We start from the raw sequence: 23,424 nt of genomic DNA, 5'->3' as shown, positions 1-23,424 counted from the left end.
CCGACTAACCACACATCCACCCACAAATTCCCCCAACTAACTACACACCCACCCCCACTCACCCACCTGACCAACCACACATCCACCCACAAATTCCCCCCACTAACCACACCCCCACCCCAACTCACCCACCCGACTAACCACACATCCACCCACAAATTCCCCCAACTAACTACACACCCACCCCCACTCACCAACCCGACCAACCACACATCCACCAACAAATTCCCCAACTAACCACACCCCCTGCCCCACTCACCAACCCGACCAACCACATATCCACCCCTACTCACCAACCCGAACCACCCGCACATCCACACACAAATTCCCCAACTAACCACACCCCCACCCACACTCACCAACCCGACCAACCACACATCCACCAACAAATTCCCCAAATAACCACACCCCCTGCCCCACTCACCAACCCGACCAACCACACATCCACCCACAAATTCCCCCCAACCGACCACACACCCACTCACCCACCCAACCAACCACACATCCACCCACAAATTCCCCCAACTAACCACACACCCAACCCCAGTCACCCACCCAAATACACATCCACCCACAAATTCCACCCAACCAACTACACATCCACCCACAAATTCCGACAAACGAACCAAACACCCACACACCCACTTGTCCGCCCCACCAACCACACATGTGTGTTCCACTATATCATGTGTGTTCCACTGAAGGAAAGACTTGGACCCGTGAAGATCCGGGGTAGAATAGGTCTTCAGCAACCCATGCTTGCCTTAAAAGGCGACTATGATTGTCGTAAGAGGCGACTAACGGGATCGGGTGGTCAGGCTCGCTGACTTGGTTGAAGCATATCATCGATCCCAATTGCGTGGATTGATGCTCATGATATCAATCACTGGATTGTCTGGTCCAGACTCAATTATTTACAGACCACCGCCATATAGATGGAATATTGCCGAGTGCGGCGTAAAATAACAAACCAAACCAAACCAAAACCACACATTCACCCACGTAGTCCCCACAACCAACCACACACCCACCCAACCACATACTCCCCCAACCAACCACTCACATAGTTCCCCCAACCAACCACACACCCACTCACCCTCCCAACCAACCACACACTCACCCACATAGTTCTCCCAACCAACCACACACCCACTCACCCACCCAACCACTCACATACTCCCTCACTCACTCAGCGACTCCCTGCCCACTTGCAGACCTCCCAACCAACCATACACTCACCCACGTAGTCCCCCAACCAACCACACACCCACTCACCCACCCAACCACTCACATACTCCCTCACTCACTCACCGACTCCCTGCCCACTTGCAGACCTCCGACTGGTGGCTGATGAGGTTCGTGTCGCTGCATCAGGATCTGCTGGAGGAGAAGTCCCCGACTCACAAGGCCACAGTCCTGGGAATCATAGACGAAGGTCAGTTGATTGATGGAATAAGGCTTCCATGCATATCCTTGTACACATCTGCCAAAACAATATGTCTAATAATAATAATAATAATAATAATAAAAACACAGTATCTTAAACGACATGATGTTGTAGCTCGATCATTTTATTACCGTCGTTGCCATGAGAGTTATCATATCTTAGTAAGAGCTCTCATCCTATCAGTATGCATTCCCACAAAAGACCATGAAGATCCAGGATAGAATAGGTCTTCAGCAACCAATTCTTGCCTTAAGAGGTGACTGCGCTGGTTGTAAGAGGCGACTAACGGGATTGAGTGGTCAGGCTTGCTGACCTGGTTGTTGCATGTCATCGTATCCCAATTGCGTGGATCGATGTTCATGATGTCAATCATTGTATTTTCTGGTCCAGACTCAATTATTTACAGACCGCTGCAATACAGGTGGAATATTGCTGAGTGCAGCGTTAAACAACAAACAAAAAACATTCCCACAAAAACCTTGACTTGTCTGTTGCAGTGTCTAAGAGGGAACCGCTGATCACGAGTGATGACAACAGGTGAGATGAACACCATCCTGGAGGTGTCACCATGGTTACAGGATACACAGCCAGTCTTGCTGCATTAGCATGACTTGTGCAACAGAAATGTTTTGTGCCTCATACTACTTTGTTTAGTGCAACACGTTGGTTAAGTAAAACATTATTAGGGGATTTCGGGGGCACAAATGGCCCAGTCGTCAAAGGCGCTGCAATTCACTGTGCAGAGTTGCGTCCCTTGGGCACGCCAGAAATCTATGATTGTGGGTTTGAATCCCGGTTCGCCCCGATTCTGTTTCCAGGTTTGTCAGTACCATACCCGTGCTCGTGGGTTTCACCAAATTGTTAAACGTCTAAGACCTGAATCACTTCGAGCTTTCCTCCCACATTAAGCTGACACGCCGTGATATGACTGGAATACTGTTAAAAGCGGTGTTAAAACACAACTCACTCACTCACTCAAAAAAATTTAAGCCATAATTTTTTTTCAAGAGTTATTTCCCTTGTTACATGTGTTTTGGATTTTGTGCATGCACAGTTACGGCCCTTGATCCATGTTATTTTTTATTTATTTAGTGCATAGTCTCCGCAATGGGGAAACTACTGAAGTTACATGAGCGAAGCTTATCTAATAGATACTTATCAAGTCAGAGTTTGAAAATCAGTTTTTCCAGGACATCAAGCCAGCCCAGTGCCTATCTTTTCTTAAGGTCCAATAGGACTCTCTGTTTGATAGTAAACATTAACCTCCATGTTATTCACTACTATATGAACAAGCAAAACTCTAATGTGCCCCATAGTGTGAGAGAGTGATAACGCTGTTTTCTTGTTGATCTCTTCACTAGGGCTGGGACGATACACCAACTGTGCGTATCACGATACCTTGCTCGCGATCAGATACGTATCACGATACTTGCATGTGCACTTCTGTGGTGCATAAGCCATGTTTTTCATAGACAGGATGGCCAAATACCTGGCACACTGACAATTTACAGTTGGCAGTGTCAGGAATGGCACAGTGGACTAAAATATTTATGTTTTCACTACTCATTTTCACTGGTAATTAGTGTTTGGTGTAACATTTATTGAAGAATACATTTAAGGTAAGAATCGATACTTTTAACTTAGTGTGCGACTGATCGATTCTTGTATCGAGAAACTTAAAATTGCGATGCATTGGTGTATCTTCCCACTACTACTGTTCACTGTATTAACCACTTCATCCATGATAGCACTGCGGCTGTATTGCAGGGACGTGGCCATCTTGTTCCACCTGGAGGCCGGACATCTGTGTCACACGTTCTATGAGTACAGGAGAGCTACAGCGTGTTTCGGCGCTGCCCGGAAACTGTCTGGCTTGCAGGTCGAGCTGACAGGTATTTATTTTTCTGATTCCAGTCCACAGATCACAAGGGAATTAAACTTTAACCAGTTACAGTATCATGTGTGTTTCACTGAAGGAAAGACTTGGACCCATGACGATCCGGGGTAGAATAGCTCTTCAGCAACCCATGCTTGCCGTAAAAGGTGACTTTGCTTGTCATAAGTGAGTGAGTGAGTATGGTTTTACGCCGCTTTTAGCAATATTCCAGCAATATCACGGCGGGGGACACCAGAAATGGGCTTCACACATTGTACCCATGTCGGGAATCGAACCCGGGTCTTCGGCGTGACGAGCGAACGCTTTAACCACTAGGCTACCCGACCGCCCCGCTTGTCATAAGAGCTGACTAACAGGATTGGGTGGTCAGACTTGCTGACTTGGTTGATGCATGTCTTCTGATTCCGATTGTGTGGCTCGATGCTCATGATGTCAAACACTGGATTGTCTGGTTCACACTGGATTATTTACAAACAACTGTCATATAGCTGGAATATTGCTGAGTGGGGCACTACAAACAGAAAAGATTTGATGACAATCTTTGTGGCCGGATTCATTTGCATGATTTAGGAAGCGAAATATACCTTTAAAAAATATGTTACCAGATGCATTCAGATGTTTGAGTAAAAGACTTTTTTTTCTTACATCTTTTGGCCTTTTTTGTAACAGTGTGAAGTCTATTCAATTCTAACATGTGCATAACTGACCTTAGAAAAAATACAAGTTTGGTGGAAGTCATATGAACAGAATGAATATGACCGATAGGGTTCAGTATAATATCCTTTAGGTACAATGATGCAATCAGCACATGTAAACCTAAATTAAATTGATTAATTCTGAAGCTCATGACAACAATTTTCAAACTTTGTATTGCGGGTTGTTCCAGGAGCTCTTGGCAAGAGAACCAAGTTCCAGCAGGAGGCCAAGGCTCAGCTCATGTTGAAGGTGTCGAGGCCGGACACTGAGTGTTCAACCGGGACATTTGAAAGCAAAACAGATGAAGTTATCATTCCAAAGGTAAATCAGTGAGGATATTTCATGTGTCGAGTAAAATATCATGTTTCTCTTATAGAGTGACTGGGGGACAGGAGATATTTTCATGAGTGGCATAGATGAGAGAAACGTGATATTTCACGAGACATATGGAATATGTCCCTACCTAACACACAGGGACGGTTCACCACCCCTTGTATATTCGACTTAAAAAGTGTTTTCGTGTTTGCAAAATCTTATACAATATATACAAAAGTATAAAAAAATATTTAGGGTCACGGGGATTTTTTGTCATACATTTAGATATGATTATATACAAAAACAATTTTAACAAAAAATATCCTTGAAAACTAGGAGACCGCTGATGGAAGCAAAAGAATACACTCTGGTCAAGTAACTAAAATGGAGCTTTGCAAAACGAACTGTCTCAATTTACAAGTTAAATGAAAAATTAACAGTTTACAAGGAAACATTTTTCAGAGAATAACAAATTGGAAGAAGTGATATGGACTCCATAAATGACCATCTGTCATTATTTTGCCTTGTCAATGTGGAACTAACGTGAAAAGGAAGTCAACAGTTTGTGTAAGGGCTTGACACTTACGATAAAGGGAGACAATTTAAGGGGAGGTAACTCTTGTATGACAATAGTTCTGTCAAAGTGTTATGTTCACTGCAGTGAAATAGCAAGTGTTAAGTGTTATATTCACTGAAATGAAAATATCAGTTTTCTCAAGTTCAGAAAACTCAGTCTTTCACACAGAAGTATCGAATAAATTATGATACATGGCATGTGTCCTGAGTTGGCACGGGTGGCCCAGTCATTTAAGACGATGCAATTCGCTGTGCAGAGTTGCGTCCCTTGGGTACGACAGAAACCTATGACTGTGGGTTCGAATCCTTGTTCGCCCGATTATGTTTCTAGGTTTGTTAGCCATGCTCGTGGGTTTCACTGAAGTGGTAAACGTCCTAGACCTGCTTCACTTCGGGCTCTCCTCCCACATTAAGCTGACACACCGTGATATAACTGGAATACTGTTAAAAGCGGCGTTAAACCCAATTCACTCACTCACTCACTAAGTTGTGTCATCATTATGAATGGTACAAAACATGATCATAAGTCAGGAGAGCAATGATGCCTCAGCTCAATCACTGATGTGGAGCAGTTTAGTTGATGAGACAAAAATGCTGCCCTACTTCTCCTATATATGTTATTGTGTCCATTTGACGTATAATTTGAAGGGAGATAACTCTTCTTGGCATTGCTTGGTCCCCAGCAACCTATGCTGGTTGTAAGAGATGCCCAAATGGATCAGGGGGTCAGACTCGGTGACTTGATTGATAGCGTGTCATCGTATCCTGAGGGCAATATCAATCACTGGATTGTCTGGTCCAGACTTGATTATTAACACACCGCCGTCATCATGGTCATATAACTGAAATATTATGGAGTGCGGCATTAAATGACAAGCAATGATTATATGTTTAAGAAGCATGATCATTTGACTTTGTTGTGTTGTCTGGGGTCCCGTGCCATAATTACTGATAATACTGGAATCTTCATAAAGCTACAATCATTAACTCATTTGGATGGGTGACGACATTTCGGCAGCTAGGGTCCTGAGAGTTTCTAGGGCTTCGGTCCTGCCCCACACTGAAGCACATGTAACACATGTGGTGTCTCCTTGGGCAAGTGACTGTTTGAAATGTGCCTCTGTTCACCCAGCAGTGAATGGGTACCCGGTAGGATGAGATGGCAATTTGGTTGTAAACCTAGCACCTGTATACTCCCAAGGGAGCTGAGAATGATTCTTGAGTGCACACTGATCCAGTGACCGGAGTAATAATACTGCTTTGAGCATGTCCCTGAGTTGTATGGAAATATGCGCAATATGAATGGTCTATTATTATTATTACCATTACTTTTTTCTTTTTTTTAATTATTATTATTATTATTATTATTGGAGCGGTCGGTAAGCCTAGTGGTTAAAGCGTTCGCTCGTCACGCCAAAGACTCAGGTTCAATTCCCGACATGGGTAAAATGTGTGAAACCCATTTCTGGTGTCCCCAGCCGTGATATTGCTGGAATATTGCTAAAAGCGGCGTTAAACCATACTCACTCGCTCACTATTAATATTATTATTATTACTCCCACAAAGCCACAGTCAACAAGCTAACACCAGTCATTCTTGACATTTGTGATGTCAGATTGGCAAGAGTAAAGGGGTTTTTAATGACTGAAGCGAAGGTTGTGAAATGTAGCAGGATCATGTAACAAGCTGAACTCTCTATTGTGCACAGAATGTCCCCCTGGATGATGACACTGTGCTGGACGGCGTGCAGCTCGCGGAGGGGGAACGCGAGTTCTGTGTCCGCCTTTCACAACTGGACCAGGCTGTCGTCCTCGGAATCATGTAAGTACGCAGCTTTCAGAGGCACCTCCCCCAGATTTTATGTGAAACTTGATCTTAAAGCCTGATCAGGGCTTGCTCCTTTCTCAAAAGACTAAGTTGCCCTTCTCCAGGCTAACTGGCCCTTCTCCAGACTAAGTGGCCCTTCTCCAGACTAACCGGTCCTTCTCCAAACCAATTGGCCCTTCTCCAGATTAACTGTCCCTTCTCCAGACTAACTGTCCCTTCTCCAGACTAACTGGTCTTTCTCCAGACTAACTGGTCCTTCTCCAGACTAAGTTGCCCTTCTCCAGACTAACTGGCCCTTCTCCAGACTAACTGGTCCTTCTCCAGACTAACTGGCCCTTCTCCAGACTAACTGGCCCTTCTCCAAACTAACTGGTCCTTCTCCAGACTAAGTTGCCCTTCTCCAAACTAACTGGTCCTTCTCCAGACTAACTGGCCCTTCTCCAGACTATCTGGCCCTTCTCCTGACTAACTGGACCTTCTCCAGGCTAACTGGCCCTTCTCCAAACTAACTGGCCCTTCTCCTGACTAACTGGCCCTTCTCCTGACTAACTGGCCCTTCTCCTGACTAACTGGCCCTTCTCCAAACTAACTGGCCCTTCTCCTGACTAACTGGACCTTCTCCGGGCTAACTGGCCCTTCTCCAAACTAACTGGCCCTTCTCCTGACTAACTGGCCCTTCTCCTGACTAACTGGCCCTTCTCCAGACTAACTGGCCCTTCTCCAGGCTAAAAATCTTAGAACTCGTCACCACTAGAATCTCATTTCCTGCACTCTGAGGTTAAATCTTAGCTTCCATTTGCCTCATTACGTGGCTATTTGATGATCAAATAAAGATGTTGTTGCTGTATAGAGCATTACAAAATGGCCGCCGGTTGTGTTATTGTTCCGAAATGATCTTTGACTTAATCATTCACACGACTTCATCCCCGCTATGTATATTCTCCTCAAAATTACACAATTCACCAGGATTGTCAAATTTGAAAAATTAAACATACACAGAGAAGGGGTGAAATTTTGTCCAGCCAGACGGGCCATCTACTTTACGATTCAGCAAGCCTTTCGTAATTTTTACTGGCCATGGGCCAACACGCCAGCATTAACAATCAACCCCTACTGAAAGTTTTATTTGTTAGTCAAAGTAGTATGACTGGAACAGTTGTTATGAGTTGTTTAACAAATTGAAACGCAACGGCAGGCAACATTTATGGGTCAGCTGCCCGAATGTCTTGCTGGGTTTTATAATCATTTCAAACTCTGATACCGACAGCACTCTACATTTTAGTGGCACTTCTTCCATCACTTGCTGCTAGTGACAATTACTAGAAACCCAGGGGGCACGGGTGGCCCAGTCGTCTAAGGCGCCGTGATTCACTGTGCAGAGTTGCGTCCCTTGGGCACGCCAGAAACCTATAAAAGTGGGTTCGAATCCCGATTCGCCCCAATTATGGTTCTAGGTTTGTCAGCACCATACCCGTGCTCGTGGGTTTCCCCAAAGTGGTAAACGTTTGAGACCTGCATCACTTCAGGCTTTCCTCCCACATGAAGCTGACACGCCTTGATATAACTGGAATACTGTTAAAAGCGGTGTTAAACCCGAAACACTCACTCACACTACTAGAAACCCATTTGCAACAGCCTCTACTGCCACATCATTCAATTCACTAAACAGGGTTTGAAATTCCTTGAACTTAAGTGCTAAATGACTTGGTAAATATAAGGTCCTGGCACATTTAGAACATTATAGAAATCACAATCTTGCTTCATAAACACAGGTTTTAGGTTTCGTGTTTTTGTGTAATATCACAGTCTTCTCACAAGACTCATATTGTATTGTGACAAGGTGTGTCATTACCATGGTTTCAGCCCTTCAGAAGTGTTCATCGGTATGTTTTTTATCCCCCGAAATGGAAGGGGGATATAGGAATGGGTGGGGTCCATCCGTCCAGCTGTCCATCACGTTTTGTTTCCGGAGCAGAAGTCATGAGAGATATCTTAACCAAACTTGGCACATATATAGGTCAAGTGGTAAACTGGTGACTTTTGATAGTTTCGGATTTTTGAAAAATTATTTCGAGTTTCCATGGCAACGACTTTGACTTAGACTGAAAATGGTGGTAGTGCTCCTTTCCAGAGCATGTCTTGAAAACCGTTCAATATTTCTTCACCTAACTTGGCACATAGATAGGTATAGTGATAAACTGGTGCCTTTTGGTAGTTTGTATTTTTAGAAAAAAAATATTTTGAGTTTCAATAGCAACAGCTTTGACTGAAAATAGCGGTAGTGCTCGTTCCATATTTTGAAAAATGTACAATATTGCTTGCCTTGCACACAACTGGACATATTAGTGAGGCAGAGGGACATTTCATGCTTGTTTTGATTGATGCAGGGAGGACTACAAAAGGAAAATGGCAATTGAACGTCTGACGGAGGAGGAGATCCTGACATATGTCATTGTGAGTAGTGGGTGTGGGTGTTTCCAGACACTGCCTAACTCTCATCTTCCCGAGGCAAGGGAGGTAACTGACTATAGAAGTCCAGTTTCCACCCTTTCCGAAATTTGTTTGAACTCCAGAGTGACATTTTGGCTTGACTAATGAGTCTTATGCATAGGCTAGCCGAAATCATGTAACAAACCAGATATCTGTTATGTAAACAACATGGTGAAATATTTCAACGTGCAGATTTCAGTCGTCTGCAGGATTTGGAAAGCATGTGTACCGCCAACTGGGCATCGACAGATATTTTACCAATATTTTCATGTTTTTAATCAAGGTGCTCACATGATTTGATGCACTTAGTGGGTTTTACTACAATATAGATCTTCATTATCCATCAGATTGTCTTGACTGGGCACCGCCATTTTGTTTGAAGCAATGGCAAGTGATATTAGAGGTGGAATCTGATTGGTTAATATGAGGGACATAGAAGGGACATAACTCATAATAGCCACTGGTGGTGCTGCAATCGAGCCTGGAAATTCCGACCTAGTTCAGCAAGGGTGGAAAATGGACTTTTATAGTCAGTTAACGCCCTTGCCTCGGGAAGATGCCTAACCCTTTGTGTTACGACATTCACCTGTTAGTTACCATGGTGATGTTGTCAGTTTAGATGATTTGGGACAGTGATGATGTGTCATCCATTTTTCAGAATTTCTAAATATGGCAATATTTGTTTCCAAGGGTATTATAGATCATATGAGCAGCTGGTGTGTTGGTACAACGTGTCTGGCACTTCGCTCCAAGCTCCAGTGGGATAGCCGACGAAGGGTGGAGCGGTCCATGAACCAGTATGAGGTAAGACAGACTTGATGTCACTGGTGTGGAGACAGGGCCCGAAGTGTAGGGGAGAGAGTGTCTGCCGGGAGATGTTAAAAGACGGTTCCTGCCTATTGCTCGGCATTGAGGGGATCGAGAGTCTGCCTGGAGAGCAGAAGGTTGGGGGGTTGATTTGCAGGCCGTGTCATATCAAAAGATGTTAAAACATGGTACTTGTTGTTACCCTGCCTGGCACTTGTCATTAAGAGGCACAAACCAGGACTGGTAAGCTCGGAGTGTACTGTGTCTGAATGGGCTGTTTTAAACTGTGGCATGTTGTCTCAGTGGGCTTGCACTATCAAAGAACTGGCAAAAGTCCGGACAAGTACAAGCACCCACCCCACACCTATCTACACATTGGGGCATGGGTGGCCCAGTCGTCTAAGGTGCCGCGATTCGCTGTGCAGAGTTCATCCCTTGGGCACGCCAGAAACCTATGATTGTGGGTTCGAATCCCAGTTCGCCCCGATTATGTTTCTAGGTTTGTCAGCACCATACCCGTGCTTGTGGGTTTCCCCGAAGTGGTAAACGTCTGAGACCTGCATCACTTTGGGCTTTCCTCTCATGTTAAGCTGACACGCCACGATATAACCGGAATACAGTTAAAAGCGGTGTTAAACCCAACTCACTCACTCACTCACTCACTCACTCCCACCTATACATATCTATGCACGCTGCTATTTTCACATCACCTACAGGTGAGGAGTGTTCAGGGTTGGCTTTTGAAACTGCCAACTCTAAAAATTACCAGTCGGCTCTAATTTTTGTCAGTCCCAAATTTCCACAAATTAAAAAACATATGAAATTTACCTGGTTTTACTTCTTTCCACATCACGTTCAGTGCAATGACTTCATCCCTGAAGTAACTTAATTAGATTTACATGTCATTCACACAAAGTTCAGTCACAATTTTCTCTAAGTTGCTACAAATATATATTTAACCTCGAAGCAAAGCAAAATGTTATTTCCCTGCACTACAAATAGACAAGGGGAAACCCTGATGGTAACAGACAAGTTGACTTCATTTGAAAAATATACTTATATGAATATCGCTGATGTTTTGCTCAACAACAAAGATTTATAAGTACTTTATTTACCGGTCCACAGGGACTGGCAGTCACATGAAAACTGGTAGTTACCGGTGAACAGGAACACTGGTGTTACGAGTTTGTTAGGGGGCACAATTTGCTGTGCAGAGTTGTGTCCCTTACCTGTCAGGATCCACTGTTAGTGGGTTTGAATCCCATATTAGTTATGATTTTCCAACTTCAGTCTGTATGCTGTCATGTTGTGATGTTATAAAGTACGTTAAAAGTGAATCCAAAGTCGCCTAACATGCTTATGCCTAGAGTCATTGAATTTTCAGGAATTGGTGAGTCAGACGGATCGGCCAAGCCCTCCAGTTATAAGAAGACAGAACCTGTTCTATGCCTCCAAGATGCCCAGCATATGGTATCTTCAGGTAGGACTTTGAAGAAGAGATGTGTTGTTTAAGGAGGAAAGTGAAAAAAGCCAGACCACTTGATTATTTAAATATGGTAATTGGTATGTATAAATTTGGTATGTAGAAATATGGTATGGTATTGCATAAATGTAGTATATGATGCAAGGTGATAATATTGCAGTGGTTGTTTTCTAGAAGTATGTGTTGTAGTAGGAAAGTAGTATATGAAGGTGTTATTGCAGTAGTAGTTTCTAGAAGTATATGCTGTAGTAGGAAAGTAGTATATGAAGGTGTTATCATGCTGCGTTTTCTGGAAGTATGTGTTGTAGTAGGAAAGTAGTATATGAAGGTGTTATTGCAGTAGTAGTTTCTAGAAGTATATGCTGTAATAGGAAAGTAGTATATGAAGGTGTTATCATGCTGCATTTTCTAGAAGTATGTGTTGTAGTAGGAAAGTATTATATGAAGGTGTTTTTGCAGAAGAACCTGGCGACCCTGCTGTTGTCCCTGGGTCTGGTGGGAGCCGGACTGGAGATCTATGAACGGCTACAGATGTGGGAAGAGGCCATTGCGTGCTACCAGACGATGGGGAAACTCGAGAAGGTGTGGAACTCTCACCTAAGTTCATAATCTATAATTTCAAAGGATGAGGGTAGATACTGAATGTAATAGTTGTAATGTTTTTATTGAAAGCACATGAACATACTCAACTAATGGTGAAGTTTCTTATACATTTATAATTTTTCTTCCCATTGTTTTATCGTATGATTAACAACTCCAACTTGTCGTTTATTTCTTATATGAGATATCAACATTATGTAAACCTCTTTAAGGATGTTGATAAAATGTTTATAAATATTCACCCAAATTTTAATAATAATGACTCCCTCAATCGAATTTGACCTTGGAAATGTCGGACTAGTCCATTTTATGAACAGGTGGGTTAAGTTTGGTATTTCCCGCATATTCTCACAATCCTCACATGGATTACCTGTACTTTATCTCCTAATACCGATTGTCTTATCCCTCCAACTTTTGGATGCGATCGTTTGGCCATTGTGTTTATCTGCATAGCCCAGCTACATCTATGGGGAACAACTTACCAGACACTTCCCTCTCAAACATAATGTTGTCCAATGTATGACATCATCAAGTTGTGATTTGCCAGAAATCATCAAGTATCGAAACACAAGAAATAATGTCACGATAGAACACGGCTAATAATCTCTATGTACAATAATAGATATGATCAGTTGTCAAGTTGGGTAACATTATTGATGTGTTTTCTTGCTCTGATTATCCAGGCAGAAAGTCTGATACGAGAACAGTTGAAGGTGAAGGAGACGCCCAACCTGTACTGCTTCCTGGGTGATGTGACTCGGAATGCTGACCACTACCATAAGGCGTGGGAGTTGTCCAACAGGCGGAGTGCCCGGGCCATGCGATGTCTGGGCTACCTGTACTTCGGCAGACAGGAGGCATGTACACCTTGCCAGGGGTAGATTTAACAAGTTTGTATGTAGCCAGCAGGGCTTGCTCCTTTCAAAAGTTACTGGCCCTTCTCCAGACTAACTGGCCCTTCTCCAAACTAACTGGCCTTCCTCCAGACTAACTGGACCTTCTCCAGGCTAACTGGCCCTTCTCCAGCCTAACTGGACCTTCTCCTGACTAACTGGACCTTCTCCAGGCTAACTGGCCCTTCTCCAAACTAACTGGCCCTTCTCCTGACTAACTGGCCCTTCTCCAAACTAACTGGCCCTTCTCCAGACTAACTGGCCCTTCTCCAAACTAACTGGCCCTTCTCCTGACTAACTGGCCCTTCTCCTGACTAACTGGCCCTTCTCCTGACTAACTGGCCCTTCTCCTGACTAACTGGCCCTTCTCCAAACTAACTGGCCCTTCTCCTGACTAACTGGCCCTTCTCCTGACTAACTGGACCTTCTCCAGGCTAACTGGCCCTTCTCCAGACTAACTGGCCCTTCTCCAGGCTAACTGGACCTTCTCCAGACTAACTGGCCCTTCTCCAGACTAACTGGTCCTTCTCCAGACTAAGTGGCCCTTCTCCAGACTAACTGGCCCTTCTCCAGGCTAACTGGCCCTTCTCCAGGCTAACTCGCCCTTCTCCAGACTAACTGGCCCTTCTCCAGGCTAACTGGACCTTCTCCAGATTAACTGGCCATTCTTCAAACTAACTGACATTCTCCAAACCAACTGGCCCTTCTCCTGACTAACTGGCCCTTCTCCTGACTAACTGGCCCTTCTCCTGACTAACTGGCCCTTCTCCAAACTAACTGGCCCTTCTCCAGACTAACTGGCCCTTCTCCTGACTAACTGGACCTTCTCCAGGCTAACTGGCCCTTCTCCAGACTAACTGGCCCTTCTCCAGGCTAACTGGACCTTCTCCAGACTAACTGGCCCTTCTCCAGACTAACTGGTCCTTCTCCAGACTAAGTGGCCCTTCTCCAGACTAAGTGGCCCTTCTCCAGGCTAACTGGCCCTTCTCCAGGCTAACTCGCCCTTCTCCAGACTAACTGGCCCTTCTCCAGGCTAACTGGACCTTCTCCAGATTAACTGGCCATTCTCCAAACTAACTGGTCCTTCTCCAGGCTAACTGGACCTTCTCCAGGCTAACTGGACCTTCTCCAGATTAACTGGCCATTCTCCAAACTAACTGGTCCTTCTCCAGACTAACTGGCCCTTCTCCAGGCTAACTGGACCTTCTCCAGATTAACTGGCCATTCTCCAAACTAACTGCCCCCTAAACTAAATGTTGGAAGCCAGAACTGAGTTACCCCGGGTGCTCCGCAAATCTTTGAACTCCCCATCACCAAAACGTCTTGCCTGCACTCTGAGATTAAATCTTAGCTTCCATTCCCTCATTTTGTGGCTATTTTATGAGCAAATAAAGATGTTGTTCTTGTACGGAATATTACAAAATGGCCGCCAGTTGTGTCATTCCACCGAGATGATCTTTGAGTTAACCATTCAAACAACGTCACCTCCCCTAAATATTTTCTCATCAAAATTACATGATTCATGAACAGTGTCCAATTAAAAAACAGTTAAATATACACAGAGAAGGGGTGAAAGTTTGACTAGCCACAACATGGCTGAACCCACTTGTAAGATCCTAGCACTGGGACGGTTCTGAATGACCGACACTATTTTTGCACAGGTTTGCCATTTGAGGATGGTGTTGATAGATTGTCTCCCATGTTTAACTTTGTTCCAAGTGCTGCATGGAAAGATGGGCGCTGTTGCCCATATAGTGTTAGGCACTGCGAGTTGCTGTGTAGAGTTGTGTCCCTTAGCTACCAGGATCTGCTGTTTACTCCAGTTGTGATCATTGGTCAGTCAGTAGTGGTAACTGACAATGACTGCTTCAGGGTGGTCTGAGAATAACAGCCGTTGTTTTACCTGCCTGAAGTCTGCTTGGTCTGTGAATAAAGCCCCCCAAATTGCCTGGGAGAAAGACACAAAACTCCACTCACTCCTTTACTCCTAATACAAGCACACACGCACGCACGCACTCACACATACACAGACAAGCACACACACGCAGACACATACAAGTATGCACACACAGATACACACAAAAACACTCACACACTCACATACACTCTCACACATACACACATGCACACTCTGACACACACGATCACATACACTCACAAATATACACACTCACACAAACTCATGCACACACGGACGCTCGCGCGCACACACACACACACACACACTTACTCACTCACTCACTCACTCACATATATATATAATATGTGTATTTTCTGATCATGTAGCTAGGTCTTTACCTCTGGTTATTTCTTCCAGTATGCGCAGTCCATGGAATGCTTTGAGAAGTCCTTGGAAATAAATGCCCTACAGGTATGTCTTCAAAACCAGGCTAGTACAGCCTCAAGCAGACCAAGTCAGTTCTAAGTTAGGAACCTATGGACAGGTATTGAAATGTAATCAGTTTGTATCTACAGGGTACAACTCTACTGTGTTAAAAATTGTATAATGACACATTTATTTTCCTACAACATACTGCATTGTGTTGATGTCACAAATCTTATGCAACATTTTTTTTTAATACACAATGCCATTTAGAAAGTGGTCAGATGTAACAAATGTTATATTTGTGATAACACTTTCTTAGTAGAGTGCAGATTCTCGTACTTTTTTGACATTTGTTACATTTGACCACTTTCTAAATGGCATTGTGTATTCATCGCTTTTGGCCATGGGAGCCGTACCAATTTACACTTGTCAGAGGTGTACACAAAGTATGTGATCTAGACAACCAATTGTTGGACTTTCATTTGGTGGGAGCCTCATTGGCTGCCATATCGGATATCAAGTCTACCAACTGTGTTGAAGACCCGTGAAGATCTGGGGTAGAATGGGTCGTCAGCAACTTCAGTAAAAGGCGACTATGTTTGTCGTAAGAGGCGACTAATGGGATCGGGTGGTCAGACTCGCTGTCTTGGTTGATGCATTTCATTGATCCCACTTGGGTGGATCGATGCTCATGATATCAATCACTGGATTGTCTGGTTCAGACTAGATTACTTACAGACCGCCGTCATATAGCTTGAATATTGCTGAGCGCAACGTTAAACAACAAACAAACAAACAAACACTGTGTTGATGACTTCCAGATCCCAGTGTGGTTCACGTACGGCTGCACGGCCATGACGGTGGAGAAGTACGAAGAGGCCGCTGGAGCCTTCAGACGATGTCTCCACATTGAAGCCGATGTGAGTCGTTGGTCTAAATCTTTGGTTTGTAATGACTTCAAGAGAGTAGTTTCCCTCTATTGGTTTCTTAAAGGGCAAGTAAAGTCAACATAGCAACTTTGCAAATTTTAAGAATATACTTGACCAAAATGAAATTTATGAAAAACACAGAAATAGCGTAAAACAGACGATAAAAAACAACAGGTGAAATCCTGCCCCAAACGAAAACTTTCAACGAGTTCAATGAACAGATCTTGTTCTGAACCCACGATCTCCGTAATGAGAGAGTGATAACTTCCTGGCCTTGGTCACATGGTCCTGGTGCCCATGCTCAGACCAGGGGTGTATTCGTATGAGCTGTTTTGTCTGTCCCCGGGAACACAGTTCAGGAAGTTTCCACTACCTTTCGGAAACAGAGAGAGATAAGCAATTAGGCTTAAAAAATAATAGTCTTGGTTCTCAGGCATGGCCCGCATTATCATAGAGTCTACCACCCGTTTCGTTGTTATTTCCATTGTCAAAACAATAAAAAATGCCTAACACTTCAATACAATATAACACAGTTACTTTCCTTTACATCTCGTGTTATGGTCATGGCGGCAAAACAAGTTTGTTTGATTGTTTATGTGGGGAGGCCATTTTTCTCAGGTTGATTGTACACCTCTATTTGTTTGGTTACATACAAGTTTGAACACCTACACTCCCCCCCCCCCCCCGATAAAAAGAAACACTGCCTGTCCGCCCGCACTATATTTTCTTAAGTCAATGCCTGAGAACCAATTCTTTTATTTTTTTAAGCTTTAGTATGAATCAGGATAAATATAAATGATACTTTTACTCTTACGAATACATCTTTGGAAGACAATTATGGTGCATGTGATCTCATCACTTTCACTTGGACATTTAAATTCTTTCTACTTATGGTTGGAATTTTTGCCACTCGGAAATTGGCTTAATATATATACGACAATTTATATCTTCAAAATAATAACAATAATTTTTCACTTTACATGCCCTTTAACCACAATGAACGGTTCAGTTTTTTCCTACTTTCTTGTGCCAAGTTATGTAGATATTGGGTGCACGGGGGTATTGTATAAGGTTGTTGTCACGTATTCTTTTAAACTGTTAGGATAATATATGGTAAAGGGTGGGGGCACGGGTGGCCCAGTCGTCTAAGGCGCCATGATTCACTGTGCAGAGTTGCGTCCCTTGGGCACGCCAGAAACCTATGATTGTGGGTTCGAATCCCGGTTCCGCCCCATTATGATTCTAGGTTTGTCAGCAGCATACCCCTGCTTGTGGGTTTCACCGAAGTGATAAACGTCTGAGACCTGCATCACTTCAGGCTTTCCTCCCACATTAAGCTGACACGCCGTGATATAACTGGAATACAGTTAAAAGCGGCGTTAAACCCAACTCACTCAATTCTTTGAACGGAGTGACTTTTCTTTAGGCGCACCAGAAACTGATGACAATGAGTTTGACTGCCAGTCCTCCTTGATTGTGATTCTGGGCATGTTAGCACCATACCTGTACCTTTTTCACCACAGTTGCAAACGTGTAAGACCTGAATTACTTCACGTTTTCATCCAATCTCATTAAAATCAGATCTTAGTTCTCGCTACCGCTAATCAAAGATCTGAGGACATCCCATTACGGGTCACGTCAGACCGACCTTGCGCGAACTTTGACCAATCAGAAGGCAGCTTTCTCGTGCTTTACAGCACAAATTTCAAATTGGCGACTACGTTTCGAAACATATTTTGACAAATTCTCGATTACAAATTTGAAACCTGAACTAAAACACATTCTAGAATGGTCTAGATTGTAAGGATTCAGTCGTTAAACCCGTAACTATTGTTCGGAATGCCCCATGTTAAAGTTTTCGAGATTGCATGATTAGAAATCACATTCCGACTGTCACTTTCATAATCTGGTAAGCGACGCACTGATTGGTCGGATGAAAGGTCGTTCTGACGTGACCCCTAATGGGATGTCTTCAGATCTTTGTCAAGCGGTAGCGAGAACTAAGGGCTGATTTTAATGAGATTGGTTTTCATCCCAAATCAAGCTGCCCTATGTAGATACTGAAGTTTCATCCATAAAAACACTGCTCCTGGAATTATGTGTACCAAGCTGTTAAATCAAGGACATCATTTTTGCGTACCGGTAATGATATGACTTGATGAAACATTTGTGTAACAGGACATGATAAACTTGATAGATTAATTTTTTATTATCAATCTCTACCCTTGTTACAAAAAATTTCGATCACCTCCGTGGTCTAGTGGTAGAGCGTCTGCCCGGAGAGCGGAAGGTCCTGGGTTCGATTCCCGGCCGCGTCATACCAAAAGACGTAAAAAAGATGGTACTTGTTGTTACCCTGTCTGGCGCTCGGCATTAAGGGACTAAAACAAGGACTGGTTTGCTCGGAGTCAGTATACTGTGTCTGAGTGGGGTATTCATGTTAAACTGCAGCATGGTATCTCAGTGAGCTAGCACTATAAATCGGCATCAGTCCAGACTAGTACAAGCAGCAACACAAACACACACACGTACATGCACGTCGCTATATGAGTGCAATAATCTTGGACGCGACGTAAAACCCAATTTTACCATCATCTCACCTCACAAAACATTTGACAATGAGGCAGATGCGACCATCTGGTCTCTGGTGCTGCCGTCCACTGTGCCTGGATCTGCTATTGTGGGTTCGAATCCAGGATTCACAAAGTTCTGCATCCCCCCGAGGCAAGGGAGCTAACTGACTCTAAAAGTCCAGTTTCTACCCTTGCCGAACTAGGCTGGTATAATTGGGGAAGATTGTAGCGCAACCAGTGGTTATTACGAGTGATGTCCCTTATATGTCCCTCCTATTGACCAATCAGATTCCATCTCTCATATTACTTGCATTTGCTTCAAGTGAAAGGTGTCGCCCAGTCAAGGCAACTTGATCGATGATCAAGATCTATATTGTAATAAAGTAGTTTCATATTTCGCGAAGTGCATCAAATCATGTGAACACCTTGATTTAAAATATGAAATGATTTGGAAAATGTTTGTTGACGCCGAGATGATGGTACAAATGCGTTGCAAATCCTGCAATTGACTGAAATCTGCACGGCAGTTTACGATTTCGTTACACAATTTTTATTGGACTATGCCTAGACTCATTAGTCCAGCCAAAATATAACTCCATATTTCCAGCGTAGTTTTGCAAGGGTGGAAACTGGACTTTTATAGTCAGTTAACTCCCTTGCCTTGGGAAGATGGTAGCATACAGCTAAGTGCCATCTGCCACTGAATTAGATAAATTGTATCAAATGATTTTTTTTTTTTTTTTCAGAATTTCGAAGCATGGGGTAATCTTTCCACTTGTTTGGTGAAAATGAAAAAATTGTAAGTGCCAAAATCTTCATCTCTTGTTAAGAAATGAATTCAGTTTAGGCTGTGTTCACACAGTGCTGATTATGGCTCCCGTTTGAGATCAGACAGCGCTACGACACGAAAAGTGAAACAGTCTTATTGCTATCCTTAATGATCTGGAATGTCCTATCATTGTCTGAGCGCATTCGTATACGTTCGTAACAGAGTCCTACGGATCGGGAAAGGTCCAGAGAGGTCGACCAAGCACTCCCGACAGTATAGTGCGTCCCGTAAGATTCAGGAAACTCAGTCGGATTACAAACGTGATTATGTTGTAACAGATTCTGCTGTATGGGATCAAAATCGTAACAATGTCCTGTGTTGTCTGGACAGTGTCCTGTGGATCATGATACTGACGTGATGAACGGGCATGATTAGGAGAAATTGTTCATTGCCTTTTATTGTCGATTGAGTCCAGATTGCGGCCAGATCTTGAAGAATATGAACAGTCTTTGTCGGTCACCGTCTGATCTCTATCGGATTGTATTCGGGAGAATACGGGATTCGGCCATTGTTTACCATGCGGAAGATACAAAGCGGATCAGATTCGGATTGAGAACGGGATAATAGGGAGGAATTCGGCTTGAAACGGCTGAATCGGGACGCTTCCTGAACAATATCTGATTATTGTCGTGATTCAATAAATGTTTTTACAAATTGGTGATTTTTCTGCCACGAATCACAGGATCTTGATCAAACTTTTGATGAATTTTAATCGGGAATGGTCCGATCAAGGACGGCAGTAAAAATCCTGATCGTGTGACTGAGGCCTTGACATGGACAGATCAGATAGTGGCTGTTGTGTTGTATAAACCTGGACACAATCAGTCCAGTGTAGACAGAGGTTCTGATCAGTGAGGACCCGTGAAGATCCGGGGTAGAATAGTTCTTCAGCAACCCATGCTTGCCGTAAAAGGTGACTGTGCTTGTCGTAAAAGGTGACTAACATGATCGGGTGGTCAGGCTCGCTGCCCTGGTTGATGCATGTCATCGATCCTAATTACCTGGATCGATGTTTATGATGTTAATCACTGGATTGTCTGGTTCAGACTTGATTATTTACAGACCGCCATCATTTAGCTGGAATATTGCTGAGTGCGGCGTAAAACAACAAACCAAACCAAAAAAAAATATCTGATTAGTGAGATTACTGCAGGAATTACAACTTAGATATTAACATTGAAGATATTTAATTGAAGATGCACATACAACAAATTGTTTCTGCTATCTCCATGATAACACATCATTTTTTCGATATCTTAGACTATTATTTTGATTCTACAGAATCTCTGCCTAAAAGGAAATAACGAAGGCGAACTTACCATCCTTACCAATAATGTACAATTATACATTTTAATTTCATATGCATCAACATTATCAATGACACTCAAGACTTTGAGTAATGTGAAGTCTGATACAGCTGAACTAGACACTTACAGATGGCTGAGTGTAAATTAAGGAGTTTCGACTAAATTTTAGTGTATTGTTTACAGGGTGTGGATGTTTGACTACAGTATAACATGTTGTTCACAGACTTTGTAGTTTCAACTGATTTTCTTTTTCCAGACCTGCTGCATTTAAAGTTTTGAAAGATGCAATCAAATACAACTTTGAGAACTGGCGTCTGTGGGACAACTATCTAACTGTAAGTCATAGACATTGTGTAATTGCTTGAATATTATGTTTTGCATGAAAATATATAAGATTATTTTTCCTTGATGGTGCATGACATTTTGAATTCAATACATCAGCACCAGAAATTAATCAGTATTGATTATCTGCCCACACCGGGTCCATGATGTAAAGCATGTGAAAAAGGCAAAACAGTGAATTAAATGAATGAATCACTTTAAATAAGTGATGACACCCAGTGTTTGCAAACAGGGTAAGCATGTCCTACACTACTGTCAGCACCCGACAGCCTCCGTGGTCTAGGGGTAGAGCGTCCGCCAGGAGAGTGGAAAGTCAGGTGTTCGATCCCCGACCGCGTCATACCAAAAGAAGTTAAAAGATGGTACTTGTTGTTACCCTGTCTGGCACTTGGCATTAGGGGGCTAAAACAAGGACTGGTCAGCCCGGAGTCAGTATACTGTGTCTGAGTTGGTTATTCATGTTAAACTGCAGCATGGTGTCTCAGTGAGCTAGCACTATAAATCGGCATCAGTCCTGACTAGTACAAGCAGCCACACAAACACACACACGTACATGCACGTCGCTATATAAGTGCGATAATCTTGGACGCGACGTTAAACCCCATTTCACCTCACCTCACCTCTGGTAGCACCCGCTACTAACACAATTTTCCTAAAGAAGTAAGTGTTTTTAAGTGTTTTTTGCCTGACGCCACACCCAAATAATACTCTTGCCATACGACGGTGGCCTGTAAATAATCAAGTCTGAACCAGACAATCCGGTGACCAGTATCATGAGCACCCATGAATATCCAGGGTAGAGTAGGTCTTCAGCAACCCATGCTGGCGACTGTGCTTGTCGTAAAAGGCGACGATTGGATCGGGTGGTCAGGCTCAATGACTGTTTGATGCATGTCATTGTATCCCAATTGCGTAGATCGATGATTCATGATGTTAATCATTGGATTAACTTGATTATTTATAGATCAACGTCATATAGCTGGAATATTGCTGAGTGCAGCAGTAAACAACAAACAAACAGTATCATGAGCAACACACAGTGTTTTCATTGTAGAGATAGGTTGCCAGTAGGCATGGTAGATTTAATCATACTGAATTTATTTTGGAATTGAATGCACAGCCATGACAAAATTATCAAATATATATTTTATTTCAAAATGTCTATTGACATTGAATGAGAAAGAAGTATTTTTCAACAAATATTAGCTTTCGTTGTACTTCCATGGCCCTCAAATCAATTGTTTCAGTCAGAGGTTGTTATTGTGATTTGAAACCTCTTATTGACCAATCAAGATCAATAATTTTCCAGATTCATGGTAGATTGTACATCTCACCTTAAACTCGACTAAATGAGGGGACAATTTAGATGGCTGTTAGTCCACATTTTGTACCATAACTCTCAGATGTGTCTTTTCAAAATACATAAGTGTGTGAACCGCCTCCGTGGTCTAGTGGTAGAGCATCCCCCTGGAGAGCGGAAGGTCCGGCGTTCGAACCCCGGACGTGTCATACCAAAAGACGTTAAAAGATGGTACTTGTTTTTACCCTGCCTGGAGCTCGGCATTAAGGGGCTAAAACAAGGACTGGTCAGCTCGGAGTCAGTATACTGTGTCTGAGGGGGGTATTCATGTTAAACAGCGGCATAGTATCTCAGTGGACCAGCACTACAACAGAGCTCCAGATAAGCTTTTGGTGTTGTGGGTATTTTACCCATGCATTTTAAAATCACTGCGTATCAGCTATTCTATCTGGGTATTCAAATTTCTGTTACCCACTAGTTTTTACACATGTGGGTATTTAAGATAAATATTTAAAAACACTATTCATCTAGTCCCTGCAAACTGGTGTTGTGTGGGTTCGAGAGTTTTATAGGACTCAAAAATACCACGATACTTCCACAAGAAAGTGTGATGGCAAATGATCATGATGTAACTGTCATCGTGGAGTTTGGCAAGGTTGACGGAATGCCCGTTTATAATTTCAAAATAAGTTGCTGATTTGCCAATCGAATACGCAGGGTTACTTCACAATATTTTGAATATACGCACAAGTTTTATTTTTGTAGCATATCTGTAATGTTCGTTGCG

At 43.1% G+C, this 23,424-nt stretch overlaps 1 protein-coding gene across 1 annotated transcript in view; it reads left to right on the top strand.

Moving 5' to 3' along the window:
• The window catches only part of LOC124151518 (tetratricopeptide repeat protein 27-like), a 34,791-nt gene that overhangs the window by 4,416 nt on the left and 6,951 nt on the right, over positions 1 to 23,424 (top strand). Inside the window, exons 5-18 of the mRNA XM_046524034.2 lie at positions 1,333 to 1,435; positions 1,945 to 1,984; positions 3,215 to 3,339; positions 4,231 to 4,361; positions 6,640 to 6,752; positions 9,146 to 9,212; positions 9,939 to 10,052; positions 11,440 to 11,535; positions 11,998 to 12,120; positions 12,822 to 12,995; positions 15,349 to 15,402; positions 16,179 to 16,277; positions 19,606 to 19,658; positions 21,252 to 21,330. Coding sequence (XP_046379990.2) covers positions 1,333 to 1,435; positions 1,945 to 1,984; positions 3,215 to 3,339; positions 4,231 to 4,361; positions 6,640 to 6,752; positions 9,146 to 9,212; positions 9,939 to 10,052; positions 11,440 to 11,535; positions 11,998 to 12,120; positions 12,822 to 12,995; positions 15,349 to 15,402; positions 16,179 to 16,277; positions 19,606 to 19,658; positions 21,252 to 21,330 — 1,371 coding nt within the window. The remainder of the gene's footprint in view (positions 1 to 1,332; positions 1,436 to 1,944; positions 1,985 to 3,214; positions 3,340 to 4,230; positions 4,362 to 6,639; positions 6,753 to 9,145; positions 9,213 to 9,938; positions 10,053 to 11,439; positions 11,536 to 11,997; positions 12,121 to 12,821; positions 12,996 to 15,348; positions 15,403 to 16,178; positions 16,278 to 19,605; positions 19,659 to 21,251; positions 21,331 to 23,424) is intronic.

This window comes from Haliotis rufescens, unplaced genomic scaffold (genome assembly GCF_023055435.1).
Source record: "Haliotis rufescens isolate VD_foot unplaced genomic scaffold, xgHalRufe1.0.p SCAF_3, whole genome shotgun sequence".
Lineage (NCBI taxonomy): Eukaryota > Metazoa > Mollusca > Gastropoda > Lepetellida > Haliotidae > Haliotis > Haliotis rufescens.
The sequence above is the reverse complement of the archived record's forward strand: the minus strand, read 5'-3'. Positions and strand labels throughout refer to the sequence as shown.